At 41.1% G+C, this 14,154-nt stretch overlaps 1 protein-coding gene across 1 annotated transcript; it reads right to left on the bottom strand.

Annotated features, from left to right (window-relative positions):
- Nucleotides 1–1,082: 1,082 nt before the first annotated feature.
- On the bottom strand, nucleotides 1,083–13,545 carry LOC120567849 (WW domain-containing adapter protein with coiled-coil-like). Its single transcript, XM_039814930.1, has 13 exons — nucleotides 13,220–13,545; nucleotides 12,754–12,787; nucleotides 12,014–12,203; nucleotides 11,317–11,408; nucleotides 8,905–9,020; nucleotides 8,605–8,702; nucleotides 8,121–8,399; nucleotides 6,475–6,591; nucleotides 4,776–4,924; nucleotides 4,490–4,581; nucleotides 3,692–3,875; nucleotides 2,507–2,634; nucleotides 1,083–2,412 (listed from the first exon to the last, which is right to left on the bottom strand). Exons 1-13 carry the CDS (start codon nucleotides 13,258–13,260, stop codon nucleotides 2,343–2,345), a joined length of 1,590 nt encoding a protein of 529 aa, XP_039670864.1. The 5' UTR covers nucleotides 13,261–13,545; the 3' UTR covers nucleotides 1,083–2,342.
- Nucleotides 13,546–14,154: the final 609 nt, after the last annotated feature.

The following is a 14,154-nucleotide window of genomic DNA, read 5'->3' as shown; positions in this document are numbered from 1 at the left end:
TCCTTTCAACTTTGGCAGTATTACCATGTAGCTGTAAGCCTTTCTATAGCAATGTCTTTCAGCTCGTAGCTTCTTTAGGTAATACAGTAAGCTTTCAATTCTGCTAGTTTGACATTTCAGTTTCCAGGTTTTTCAGCAGTGCAGGACAATGCATTTGAGCCTTTAAAATGTCTGCATTTTCAGCAATGCCGACATTAATTTCAGCTGGCAGCATTCACATGCATTCATTAGTTTACATCTGTTAACCTATACGAGTGTATTGTGTGGTGTGCTTGCATCGCATAACATGACCCACCGAGGTCAGAGTCCAAGCTCTTATTGGTGAACTTCAGCACACGTGTAAATCCTGCTGACAGAGCCTGAGTACCAGTAAAAATATGAAGGACATGCCAATAAATGTTAACTTTTGCCTCAGAGTAGGCCAAGAATAACACGGGTCAACTCGATTCTGATTTCATCCAGCCTTCTGCTTTTGTTTAGGCCACATTTTACATGACATGAGCAGTAATAGCTTTTTAATCTGATAGAGCAAAAAATGCACACATAAGCAGAACCAGATTCAAGGTAAAGTATTCACGGTCACCATCTTGTGGCCATAAATTAAACTCCACTCCTTAATATACTGTACATTATGTACAGGTGATAGATAGAATGATGCGCTTCCTGCGACCTGACAAGTCAAGACATGAATTACTCAAAGCAATCACCCTAACCCTCCCCTAGCTGCATAGTTACACACTTAAATTTAGCACAATTACAGAATGTGTAATTCATCAGGAAATTTACTCAGGCATACAGCGTGCACACACACAACCTCTATCAAACATCTTAATTAAGTCTGGAACAGCTAAACAATGAGTAAATGTCAAGCAAGATGTGTGGTATAATATTTTATTCTCATATTTTATGGAATACAAAGCCCCCGACCCCACTCACCCCAAAAAAAGTGTGCACATCATGTCTGGTGGAAACTATTCAAGGACAAGGGAAAGAATAGGCGAGCGACAAAAGGAAGATGCTTTACGGGTGTGGAATTGTACGACTGCAATTTAATGTGATGTTGATTTAAAAAGTATACCCTATCATCATGAATAACCCTTTTTTTTTTTTTTTTTAAAGTTGCCAAATCTGGCTCCAGTCAGTTGATAAAAGGGCTGCAGCCATGACAGCTGAACAAAAATGGATTAAACGAAGCATGAGTTTCCTTTTTGAAGAAATAAAACTTCATTTCATTGATCTTTTCCATTATGCCTACAAGGACGTAGTCAATCATGTGCAACAATAATTTAGCTTTACTTGACTGTCGATTTAGTCGCTTTTCTATTTGTTTACACAGTCTCTTGCACAGCTGCACAAAAGGAATGAAATATTGCCCCCAAGTGGACTTGGGAGAGAAAAAAAAAGGACAATTATACAAAAGAAAGACAAATAGCAGAAGGGATAAGAAAACAGCCAGCAGGGCTACAAATGAATGCAACCATTAAATGTACTAGCAGCCAACCTAGGTCCAAAAATGTAGGCCTTTCCCCCCCCCGCAAAATGGCTTTGAAACATCTGGAATGTGTTTGACATAACATCCCAGTGAATCTGTACCACTGGAACCATGACGCAGATTCCAGATCAAGTGGGACAAAATAGCTGAAGCACATTTAAGTATTTTCAGAAAGGTCTGGCCGAAGATCTTCGCTAATCTCATGTAAAACCAACCAGCTTGAGGACACAATGGGATGGCAAAACCACGGACAAGTATAGTGAATTAAAAATAACATTAGTAACATCAATGCCATTGAATCCATACATTTCAATGCATGACTAAGTCCATTTCAGAAGATTGGGGAGCAACCCCAAAACGGCGTCACACCAATTATTATGAGATGGTTTTGAGTTCATTTTCCCAAAAATGAATTGTAATCTTTTCCTGACCACTACACATCAAAACACACCAGAAAACAAGTTAACCCAATACAATACACACAATCCAAGGTTCACAGTCCGAAAAGGTGCTGTTTGGAAAGAGCCTCAGGTCCTCTATGTCCACTGGTTAAAAGGTCCGACTCGGTGAAGCGGCAGTTTCACTTTTCGGCGAAAGCGATTCATGTACTGGAAAAAGATTTTTTTTATTTTAAAAAGAAAAAAGAAAAAAAAAAACACAAAAGGACATGTTCGGGATTATGGAGCTTCACCTTGCCAGCAGCCACCTTATTTGTCTTCTAACAGCCTTTCTCAGTTGCTCTGGTGGGGAGAGTAAACGGGCTGTAGCAGCTTGCTGTCCAAGTCTATTCCTCTTTTTCAATCATTATTTCAATCCATCCATCCCAGTCCTTTCTTCTCTGGTCAGGTCCTCACACCATGTAGGAGTTCTGGTTCTTCAGCTTGTCCAGCTCTTTGCTCTGCTGCCTCAGAAACAGGATTCTGTAGTTGAGGAGAAAAAACAAGTACATGTGAACGTGTGCTGTGAATGTCCGCATCAGCTAAAATGTGAATGCAAAGGGAACATTTGCCTCACCTCTGTTCCCTCAGCGTGGCCTGGATTTCACACACTCGGACCAGGGAGCGGAGGTTTTTCATCTCTGTGCAGATCTCGGACATGTACAAGCTGCCCATGTTGTGGAGGTCCTCGTGCAACCGAGCCGCCTGGCGGAGAGGGACGAGTGCTTATTGTCAAGTCACGACTTTAGATTTACACAACAAACATTCAACATCGATCAATACTTTGAGAACAAGGATCAACATTAGCTTACTGATTCTGGATGAATCAAAACTCAAAAGTTGAGCTGAGGGTTTATTCTTGACCTTGGACACAAGTTTCACAGAAAAATGAATGACTCAAGGACCACTTACTTGGTATTTGCAAAGCTTTCAACCAAAACTAATGGCCTCCCTCTTCAGATGGAGTTGCTTAGTAGGGGGTGTGGGGAATCGATACAGCATAGTATCGCGATATTTTCCGTAGCAATACTGTATCACACTGACGCCAAGTATCAATCTATTATTATAATATATGTGTCGGCCAGTTTGTCTGCTTGGCGATACCATTTTGCAGCAATAAAATTCAAGTGAGATGAACAAACAGAGAAATTTATCTTTTTAAATAAAACAGATGTTGACAAAGTTTTCCTTTGGGGACATCATTTGAAACTGGGAAAAATATTAAGTTGGAAAAAAGGTAATCAATCTATATATATATATATATATATATATATATATATATATATATATATCTATCTATCAAGCAATGGATCACCTTTTTTCCAACTTAATATTTTTCCCAATTTTTTTTTATTTATATATATATATATATATATATAGCAGAATATTGGAATATGTTTAAAATCACAATAATATCGTATGGTGACATAAGTATCGTGATGATATCGTATCGTGAGGACTCTGGTGATTCCCACCCCTACTGCTTGGTTGTCATGGAGATGATTTAGCTATTATGGTTTATCACAACAGCTGAGAAAGGCCACAAGATGAGCCCGAAAGCTCCGTAAACACCCAAGTAAGTAGACCTTGTGATGACTTTTTCTTTTTTTGTCAAAGACCAAAAGCCTATATTTGTGCCAGCAGCCCCACGGAGCTGTTCTGCTTTTGTAGCGCCGTAATGATGCTACAGCTATAACAAAACAGTGGTAACTGGTAACCCTCTATTGCTCTGTAACGTAGAAATCTCCGTGGCGGATTGTACCTGTTTCTCAGTGTTCTCTGAAGGCCATCCTTGGATATGTCTGATGAGGCTCTCATCGAAATGAGTTGCCAGGGTGGGGGTGAATGAGCCGGGGTTGTCGCCCTGGGATTGGCTGGTGCTGCCTGAGGAGACATGGGGCAACGCAGCACCAGCTATGTTTGATCCCGTGCACAGCATCTCCTGGCTGGTGGAGCGAGACAAATAATTACCGGGGTGAAAGAGGAAAGAGGGTGTAAATAAAGTGACATCCAATGTTGTTAGTTTCCCTAATGTTGAAATACCGATGTTTGGGCATATTAGTCAAGGATACCGCGATTTATTCAGCCCATGGCATTTTTTTTCTCATATTTTATCACTTTAGAATAACTCAAATACCGCTCATCATATTTTTTTATTCAATTTGGGTGAATAACCAACCTCACCAATGTGTTTAGCACTTAACCGCCATGAAAAGTGTGGCCCTATAATATTACGTCAAAAATGCTGGATATGCATTTATGTAATGGTATGTCTCCATATTGGATTTGTGCAAGAATAAATTACTTTCCCTATTGTTTACATGTCTTTCCAGAAAACATTACTCTGAATAATACACAGACCTCTTTGGAACTAATTTCTACCAAACTGATAGTAACCATGAAAACTGCTAGGGACACGTTGCTATTGAAGTTTGTAAAATGTATTGTTGTAATTCAGGTGTCCTTTGACTTGTAAAACAGCCTTTTTGGTTTTGTTGTTTACTTTACCTCCAAGCAATCCATCATCACAAACAAAATGGTGAGTTGAAGTGACTTGTACCTTCTCTGCTGGAGAGTTCTGGGGTCCTCTGGACGCTTCTCTGCGGTCTGAGACAGGGGGACTGATCCTTGTTTACCTGAAGACATGTTGCCCTGAAGAGGGAAGGACCGACGGCAGGAGAGACAGAAATAGGAATGAAAACCAGGAAAAGAAAATTTAACAGACAAGGGCAGTCATAACAACGTGGCGAAGAGGGAGAAGGTGGGGGGTGAGTCACGAGCAACGGGAAGTACTCCCGACATTCTTCAAACTGGACTATTCTGTTACTTTTGCTCCTGCGACTCACCCTTGTTTGTGAGGATGCGATGCTGCCAGGGTGCACGCCAAGAAGGGATTTCTGGTTGCTCTGTGGTGTGCCGTTGCGTGGTGAGACGTACGGCCGCGGCGATGATGCATCCGACGTCAGGGAGACGGGGGACTGACTGGAGTGCTGGGCTGCAACGGGAGGACGTAGAATCAGTACGGAGCAAGAGAAGGTTCATTGCGATGCTTTCCCTCTGACACTGGCAGTACTGGTCCTCATGAAACCCCTCCGCCTGCACTAATTCCCTTGCTTGCTTTCAAATGTAAATAATCAGTTTAGCAACAAGGCAGCAAGCAATCTGACAACACAAGCACATTACAAGGCTAGTCCTGGAATATAGGGCTTTCAGGTTGGACACAAGAAGACTTGTGTCATCTTTTTCTGGCACACTTGTTGCGATTGCTATGCAACACATCCTCTGTTCCAGCAGAGAAGGCTTATTGGAATACATGGGAGGACATCTGTTGTTTTCCCACATAGCTATAGTCAATCTGAAAAAGCGATACACGCAGTTAACTTGCATAAAATGCAGAATTTTACTGACTGAAGGTCAAGAACAAATTGTGTATTACACTGCATTTAAAAAGAACTGGCAGTGTGGCTGGGTTAGCTCAGTGGGTAGAGCAGGGCGCACAAATGCTGAGAGGTTTATGCCTCGACACTAGGGCTGGGTACCGAACGTCGATACTTTTATGGTATTGAAAATCTTATATATTGGTATACTCCAATCCTATGAGTATCGAAAAATTATTCATCTTTCGGTGCCAAATTTCAGTTCCAAAAGCGTCTGAGCGCAAGCTTATCTGTCCTCTCTGCATACTGACACAGAGCGGAGCTCACACACACACACACACACACACACACACACACACACACACACACACACACACACACACACACACACACACACACACACACACACACACACACACACACACACACACACACACACACACACACACACACACACACACACACACACACACACACACACACAAAACTGTCTGCAGTTTTGTTGAAGTCAGAGAGTCACGGTTGTTTCAAGTGTAGTTACAGTTTTTTTAAACTTCACACAGACAGCGTTTACTGCAATATGATATTAATGGCGAGCCGAAAGCAGCCTCTGTGCTGTTGACGTTACGCTTCCTCTTAGACAAGCCGCCACAACGGTGGTTTCTCTGCCCTGATGACTGACTAACAGGCTGAGCTTGCAAAGCAAGGCACTTTTATTAATGTCACTCTGAGTGAGCAGTTTTACCAGAATATTTTGTTTTGATTCACAATTAAGGTGGAAAATAAAAGCTTTGTGTTTAATGTATTTTTGTTGAGGTTGAAATGGATTTTAAAACACATGGTATCGAAAAAAGTATCGTTAGGAACCGGCATAGAAACTGAGGTATCGAAATTGGCACCGGACCGAAAGATTTTGAACGATACCCAGCCCTACTCGACACAGAGATCCAGGGTTCGAATCCGACCAGTGACGTTTTCCTGCTTGTCTTCCCTCTCTCTCTCCCCCCTTTCTCACCTAGCTGTCCAGTCAAAAATTTAAAAAAAAGGCAGAAAAGCCCAAAAAATAATCTTAAAAATAAAATAAAAAGAAGTGACAGGGATAGCAGGATCCTTAAAACAAAAAATGAGTTAGTGTAGCAGATGGTGAGAAACAGCGAGGAGGCCGTACCTTGGTTGGAGTGCTGAGCAGCTGAGAGCAGAGCAGTGATGTTGAAAGCAGGTCCAGCAGTGAGGAGCTTATGAAGCACAGACCGCAAGGAAGCTTGGGTGACAGCAGCTGCCAAGACTGGAGGGAGGAAAGAAGACACACACACACACACACACACACACACACACACACACACACACACACACACACACACACACACACACACACACACACACACACACACACACACACACACACACACACACACACAACAGGTGAGTGCACAAACACGTATAGTTATGTCAGAAAACACAGTTAAGATAAAAAAAAACCTAATCAGTGGAAAGATTAGTCTTTTCACCAGCCACTGGAGCCGGTTTATGTATATTATGTCATTTTACTACTATTAAACAACAATCACGCATGTATGTCAGGTTCACACAGAATAGCAAGAAACTAATCATATTAACAGAAAGGTTAATAACAGCCGAACACCGTCGCCCATTAATAACAGGATCAAAACACACGCATAAGTGACGGAAAGATATTGACATATTTTTGCTGTACATGCAGCTCTTCACACAGACTGGCGTATTAGCTGGAATACAAGATGGACTTGCAAACACTTGTTAGCTTAGCAACAAAAAGGCTACAAACAACCCATAACACAACACTCTCTGTAGGAGCCGGTGTTACAGTGCTACACCCTCCACTCAAAAGAACATCAGATGTTGTGAACATGTAATTGTCTGGTCGTTGATCCCCCCCCTTTTTCAAACGTAATTTCATAATGTCTGGGACACTTGGTGGCTCCAGGGTGAAATGTAGTGTGGAAATTAGGGATAGACCGATTATCGCCCCTGGCCGATTATCGGGCCATTTATTGGCAGTTTGCAGATTATCTGCATCGCCATTTTTATTTGCCTGATAACCGATAAAGTTAACCCTCCTGTTCTCCTCGGGTCAAATTTGACCCAAAAGCGTCGATATCAGAAATTCCGGTTTCTTTCAACCAAATTGTCAAAAAATAAATAAAATAAAGTGACAAAAATTTCATGAACGCTTCAAAAAAAAACATCGGGAAAAGTGACTAAAAACTTGTAAAAAAAAGTGACAAAAAAAGTTGAAACATTTTTTTTTTACATTTTGACCCAGAAAAACTAAAAGTTGCATGGTGGATGGGAAGACAACACAAGGGTTAATTAATTAAAAAGTGCACTACTTTGAATCCGCTACAGCTCTGTGTCTGTCCCTCTGCTTCGGTTTCACTCACCACTGAGTCTGACTTAATGTCCCGCCCACAACACTATCTGACTATCTTTTACTGGGTATTATGTTGAAAGTAGTAAACAATTGCTTAAAGCATTTAAACAAGGTTTTTTGTTGGAGTTTGTAAAATTCCAAAATCTTAATTCTGACCTAAAGAATTTAATTTTCAATGTAAATCCATAAGTTCTGAAAAACTTATTCGTTTCATTAACTACTAATAATCGGTATCGGCCTTGAACAAACAGAATTGGTCGATCCCTAATGGAAATGTTACGTTAAAGCAACTATGTGTATACGATGAAAATTCATGACTCTGGTGAAACTACAGAGAAAGACACTATGGAAGACAGCTGCGTGAAAGTGACATCTTGTGTTTCTTTGATCGGTTGTGCCCTCACCCTCATTGAGTTTGGCCATGTCCATGCTGCCGTTGTTCATCTGCAGAGTGGCCTGCAGCGCTGGGAGCAGCTGATGCAGGAGGGCTGGGTCCTGCAGCAGTGCTGGTGACGGGGACTGGACAGACTGAGGCACCTGCCCCGAAGAGGAGGAAGAGGAGGAGGACATGGCGGAGGGGGTGGAACCCAAAGCACCAGGAGCAGAGCTCAGGCTCTGAGAAGAAGAGGAAGATGAGGAATGGCCGGAGTTGGATGCTGTGGACTGGTCCCCTGATGTTGTCTCTGTGGAGACGAGCAGAGCAGGAGAACAAAGCATTACGATATTTGTCAGGGAAATTTGTGCACCAGACATATGTAGTAAATCCTCTCTGTATCTTAAATGTTTCTCCAGGAAGTGATCAACAGAAGCTCGTCACAATCTTGGAGAGGATGACTTTGTAAAAACTTGAACCACGTTGCTTAGGTTTTATAGTTCTGCTATACTTACTAGTTGAGGCTTTGTCCTGCAAGGCCTCTTGTCTGTAGTCCATGTCCCTGGGGAAACTATTCGCCCCCATCTTGACTGGGTCTTTCGGTCGTTGTTCCCTGAAGCAGAATAAGCAGAAAGCAACAGTGACAATATGCAGGATGCAGTTAGACTCTGTACACTCAGCTAACGATATTCTGGTGCACTGCTTGATCTTGTAATGTGTATGACTGCATGAGAATCTCGATTACTGTTTCAGGTTGAAAATTGAATTGGCTTTTTAGTGTACGTATTTTGTCATTTCATTTTAAGAGGGCTTGCCTCTCCAACAGGTCCTTGGGCTTCTCCCATTGGGAGACCTCAGTTCTACAGTTGTAGTAGTACTTCTTCCCAGAGGAGCTGATGTGTTCTGTCCAGTCATCTGCTGGGTCCTGGTGCTGAGAGAGACAAGACGTGAGACCTTAGAAAACTTAAGAGATACTATGACAAGTTAAAGAGTACCTAGGGCTGTGCTCATATTATGCTTTTTGGCTTTACCCCTTTCCTTTATTGTGTTACACATCTTTTTTTGTGCACGTTATAGGTTTACAAAGTGAAAAAGCCCAAAATCCACCCCAAAGGGACTTACCTTAGAGAAAACACTGTTCACAAACTGCTCCAAACAGCTCTATTGTAGTCCAGCCTTTACTTCCGTGACGAATGTGCGTCACTTTCTAACACACTTTATAATGCTCGCCTAGCTGCTAGCGTGGCACACCCTCATACTCTGCAACTGACTAGCTAGCAGTACTTACTGAGCATGTGCGACTCCCCCAACCAAGATGGAACAGAAGTAAGATGCCTCACTCTGTAGCTAAAACAGAGAGCTCAACACACAGGGTGAAAAGAGGAGCTGCAGCAATGTGCAGTACAACAGATATATGGTGTTTTCTGAAAATTAAACCACATAAACCTATTCTGGTACAACCTCTAAATACAATCGTGAACCTGAAAATAGGCATAATATGAGCACTTTAACATTACTGTTTAAAACATTTTCTAGGTTAGTGGGGATGCATACCGCTCAAAACCAACCAATGAAAAATCGTAGGAATGTTCCCACAGCATATTGTTTTGTTGCTAAGCTATTTGTAAAATGAGCGGTGACGTTAAATCACCTGTTTCACGTAAAGTTATCGTCCATATTTTGGCACAGTGTTTAGTAATGACAGTAGTAGTGGTCATAGTGAAAATGTGTTATGTATCTGGAATTGTTCTTTAGCTATATATGTGTGATATAAATATGTAAAGCTGAATGGACTCACATAGTAAAACAGATTTGATTCTTATCCAAAGACTCTTTCTGTGAGAGAAGGACACTATATCCTGGAATGTAATTGTAAGATATATGCTTTTTAGAAACGATTGCAAATAATTTTTTTAAGTCCTAAATGTCCACGCTACATGGAAGTGAAGGGACATTAGCTACAACATGTTCGAAAAATAGTCAGCAGCTATGTTAAATGATGACTTGCAGGTAAATGAGCTATGGTCCTCTAAGTCTATGATCCTTTGATAAGTAAGCATCCGTGTTCATTTAGTAGGTAAGCATCCCTCACTTTCCACCCTCAATAATGGATAAGGGCTTTTCAGTGTGGATGGGAGCGATATGTTTAATATTCATGATCGTGTACATACCGACACTTCCAGTCATTACAACAATTTCAGGAAGAATCCTGTCTTTCCTTTTTACAATTGCACCGATTTCTAAACTGACTGATTTTGCAGAGGAGGCTTGAGCCACAATAACATCTATTTCATGCTTTCTCACAAAAAAAAAGGTTAGATGGTCTTAAGAAAAATATGGACAGCAGTAGTAACTGTAGATTTTACAGCAGGGCCTTGGTATTGCTAAAAACAAATGTAATTGAGATGTGATTTCACAATTACTGCATGAATTGCCGTTGCAAATTTTGCATCAACCCCCGGCAAAAACGGAAAATAATTGATGTACAGTTTTGAATCCTCTTCAATTCTATCCTTATTTTAGCAGCAGCTAACAGCTAATCAACCCGTTCTCGGCTTGAGCATCTCAACATAGAGCAGAGAAGGGCAGGAAGACATAATTATCAATAGACTAAATTAGCGAAAGATTATCTTTAATAACTTAATCTTGCCAAACCTGAACTGTAAAGCCCCTGTGTCTCTTAATGTGTTCCTCTGTGGATTTCTTTTCCTTTCATCTCTCATCTCATAATGGATCACAACGGTGCACAAATGAGGACAAACCTGCGGTTTTGCTCCACATTTGTCACTTGCTTGTAGAAACCATACTGTGTATGCACATTTAAGTTTAGATTTGGAAACATGTTCGCTTTGTCTTCTTGTCATGATGTTGACTTTACATGTGCACCGCTCTCCACCCTCTACTCACTTCAAAATGATAACTAATAACAGTATACATCAACACCGGGTTCCCAAACAACATTAAATATCGAGTATTGGGCCTTATTGCTCAGTACAACCAGATACTGAGTGAGATTTAATAAGATCATCAGACCATCTACTCTATAGAAGGAGCCTGTTACATAAGATTCAATCACGCATTGTTGTTGAGACAAAAATGTCTGCACAGAGAGAAAGAGAGATGCTTCTACATAATGTCTTGCATACCATGTCCCGTAGTAGCGTGACAGCAATTTCTACACAAAATGCTGAGAGTATATCATTAGATAACACTGGACAACGTCTTACCCTGTCTGCAGGCTTGCTCTGAGTCGCATGCGAGTCGGAGCCATGGTGGGAGCTGTTGTTGTGAGAGTTCTCCTGAGGAGAGCCGCTGGTCCCTGTAACAAAGCCATTCATCAAGTAAGAGTAAACACACAATGTTTGGCAGGGGAGTGCATCTTAGTGACCACTGCAACTGCCAAATAAGAAACGCTTTGTTTGAGATGAGTTTATATTATTCACATTTGAGCAGCAATAGCTATATTTGTGATCTGATGGCAGTGAGAGGACAAAATAGTGCGACACATGACTTTGTTCCCATGAGAGTTTCCAGGTTAATGTTATGCTTTTCATCAAACTCTGCACCCACGTCTGCCCAAAAGTGATAAGTGGTAAGAGTGCATATATGACAAAACAAGTCCACACAGTATATCAGAGATCAACACAGAAAGAATGCCATAATTAACACTGAAGATACTGAATGTATTTGTTGATCAATGTACACAATTGATTAAAGTCAGCTGAGGCTGAGAGCTGATAGTTTGCCTGCAGCCACAAGCATCTGATATTTTCTATTTGTCTGAGGTGCAGGACCAAGATGCTGCCTTTTCCTTATAGCAACCCTTTAAGATAAAATGTGCATGCATTAGTAGGACCACCAGATCCTAATAATTGCTCCTTGTGGGATTAATAAAGTTGTTGAATTGAATTGATCCGGGCTTACCATTTTTTCCTCTAACTGCGTGAGAGGTTTTTGCCTTGCCATGTCCCGTGCCGTCTCCCTGTCTGCTGCCAGGACTTTCATCGGAGCGTCGCAGCATCTTGTAAGGGGGTGTGGGGTCTGATGAGCCATCGCGCACTTTGTCATAGCGGTGAAGGCTGCTGGACTGGCTCTTTGGCTGAGATTTATGGGCCTAGGTTGAATAAAGCATGGCAGAAAGAGTTGTTGGGATGGGTAGTTTGTGTCATTTTTTCCTTATTTTGTTAAAATAAATATACGTGTGAAATGTGTGTGTCTGTAATAAATATAAAAATATAAAGTGTACAGCCAAGGTTCTCTGCTTTTCAGCATGTATTGAATGTATCCTACAGGAAGCCAGTTAAAAGTTGGTAACATCACTTTGTGGTGATGTTCAAGGAGTACTACAGTGGTGTCAAAATTTGTGCCTGATGCTATATCAACACAACATGAATTAAGAGCAAACTTTGCCAGGTTTTACAAGAACATTACACAAACTGCCACTTCATATGGGAAGTTTTGTGATAGCCATGTAGATTGAATGTAAATAAAGTTTTAGTGGTTTATTTTGTTCAACAGTATGATTAAGTGACAATATAATTGGGAATTTAACTGGAAGTGTTAGTGAGTTTTAATTTGAATGGAAAATACTGCACCTTGATTAGCTAACGTTACGTTAGTGGAAAGCAATGACAGGTGACTTAACAAATTGTCATATGTCATACCTGATAGGATTGCGAATCCCTTCTGTCGTTGCACCTGTGAAAACACACAGAACAAACAGTATTGTAAGACAGTTTGTATTTTTACGGTTAGGCTACTTATTTACCATAGCAACATACTTTCTGGAGCTTATTTAGCTACCGTTAGCCAAGTTAGCTTGATTTGCCACCTTAGCAACAGCTGCTTGCTCTAACGTTAGTAGAAAATACCGATCATGTTTTAAACGTATCGTAGCTACATATTGTGATTTATACACCCAGGGTTTACCATTAACGCGTTAGTTAGCTAACGTTACGTTAATTGATAAGCTACAGGAAACATCCGGAACCCAGAGCTAATTGCAAACTGTTAGCTCGTAGCACTGATGGCTAACGGTTACAGCCAACACGAATAACCAACCTACATATGAAAAAAATTGGTAAACCATACGAATAACTTTTAACATGTTATGGTTGGTGCTTGATTTACCCATCGCTGACTCTTGTTGGTTTCCTTGCATACATCACCATCAAGGCCGGGGTGGTGTGTGTGTGTGTGTGAGAGGGGGAACCGTGGCCTCCTGTCTGTCTGCTTTCACAGCTCTCTTTTCTTCAGCTTCCTGATATCTGGACTCAGTCTGTCCTACCAAACAGAAACCTACAAACAGTGCACCGAGCACCAGCACTGCATAGCGGGTGGTCTTTATTGCAAACCACCCTCAGTGCATCGTCTGGCATGTAGCTAGTTACGGTATACGGTTGGCTCGGCCGATGTAGCTCAGCAAAAAGCAGCAGAGTCAGGAGGAAACGGATTCCTCGGTAATGTTTAGCTAGAAAAAAATAAGTTCCGGTTGTATTTTCAAATTATAAGAACCTTATTGAGTAAAGCGAGGTACCACAACGAATACAAATACATTTGTTAAACTTGTTCAAATGCCGTTTTGGACGGCCCTATGCATAGTCGTAATGTTTAACTCAAAAACAGAAATAGGAAGGAATAACCGCTGAAACATTGTCGCACTTACTGGATAACTTAGCTAGCTAGCTAGCTAACGTTAGCAAACTGAATGTGTCTGCTAACGTTAGGTTCAAGACGTTTCTGATAAGCAGGGAACTTCTGTGTACGCAGATATTTCATTATAACGAGACATTTAACGTTAAATTGACAAGTAATGTAATGTTTTTATTTATCATGAAATGAAAAAAACGGGACATAATGCTGAAAGTAAGGCAGTAGCAACCAGACTTGCCATTCACTTGTGTTGATAAATCGAAAACAGTATCCTCTTAGCATGGCAAAACAGAACGAAAAACTTCACGACCACGTTGTAACGACACATACAAGATTTATTTTTTCTCACTAAAGCAGTTTTAAGTTTGCGCTCTTATTTCGAAGTAAGTAGCCACATTTCCGGTATTAGCCTA

The sequence above is a fragment of the Perca fluviatilis genome, chromosome 11 (assembly GCF_010015445.1).
Source record: "Perca fluviatilis chromosome 11, GENO_Pfluv_1.0, whole genome shotgun sequence".
Classification (NCBI taxonomy): Eukaryota; Metazoa; Chordata; class Actinopteri; order Perciformes; family Percidae; genus Perca; species Perca fluviatilis.
This window is presented reverse-complemented; position numbering and strand designations above follow the sequence as displayed.

What these genes read in the sequence shown, in the direction of transcription:
- LOC120567849 (XM_039814930.1), bottom strand. Translation starts at nt 13,260, where the DNA reads ATGGTGATGTATGCAAGGAAACCAACAAGAGTCAGCGATGG. An exon ending in CGCAGTTAGAGGAAAAAATG is followed by an intron (nt 11,409 to 12,013) that starts GTAAGCCCGGAT and finishes GCTTTGTTACAG; the next exon opens with GGACCAGCGGCTCTCCTCAG. An exon ending in TCGCATCCTCACAAACAAGG is followed by an intron (nt 4,582 to 4,775) that starts GTGAGTCGCAGG and finishes TTCCCTCTTCAG; the next exon opens with GGCAACATGTCTTCAGGTAA.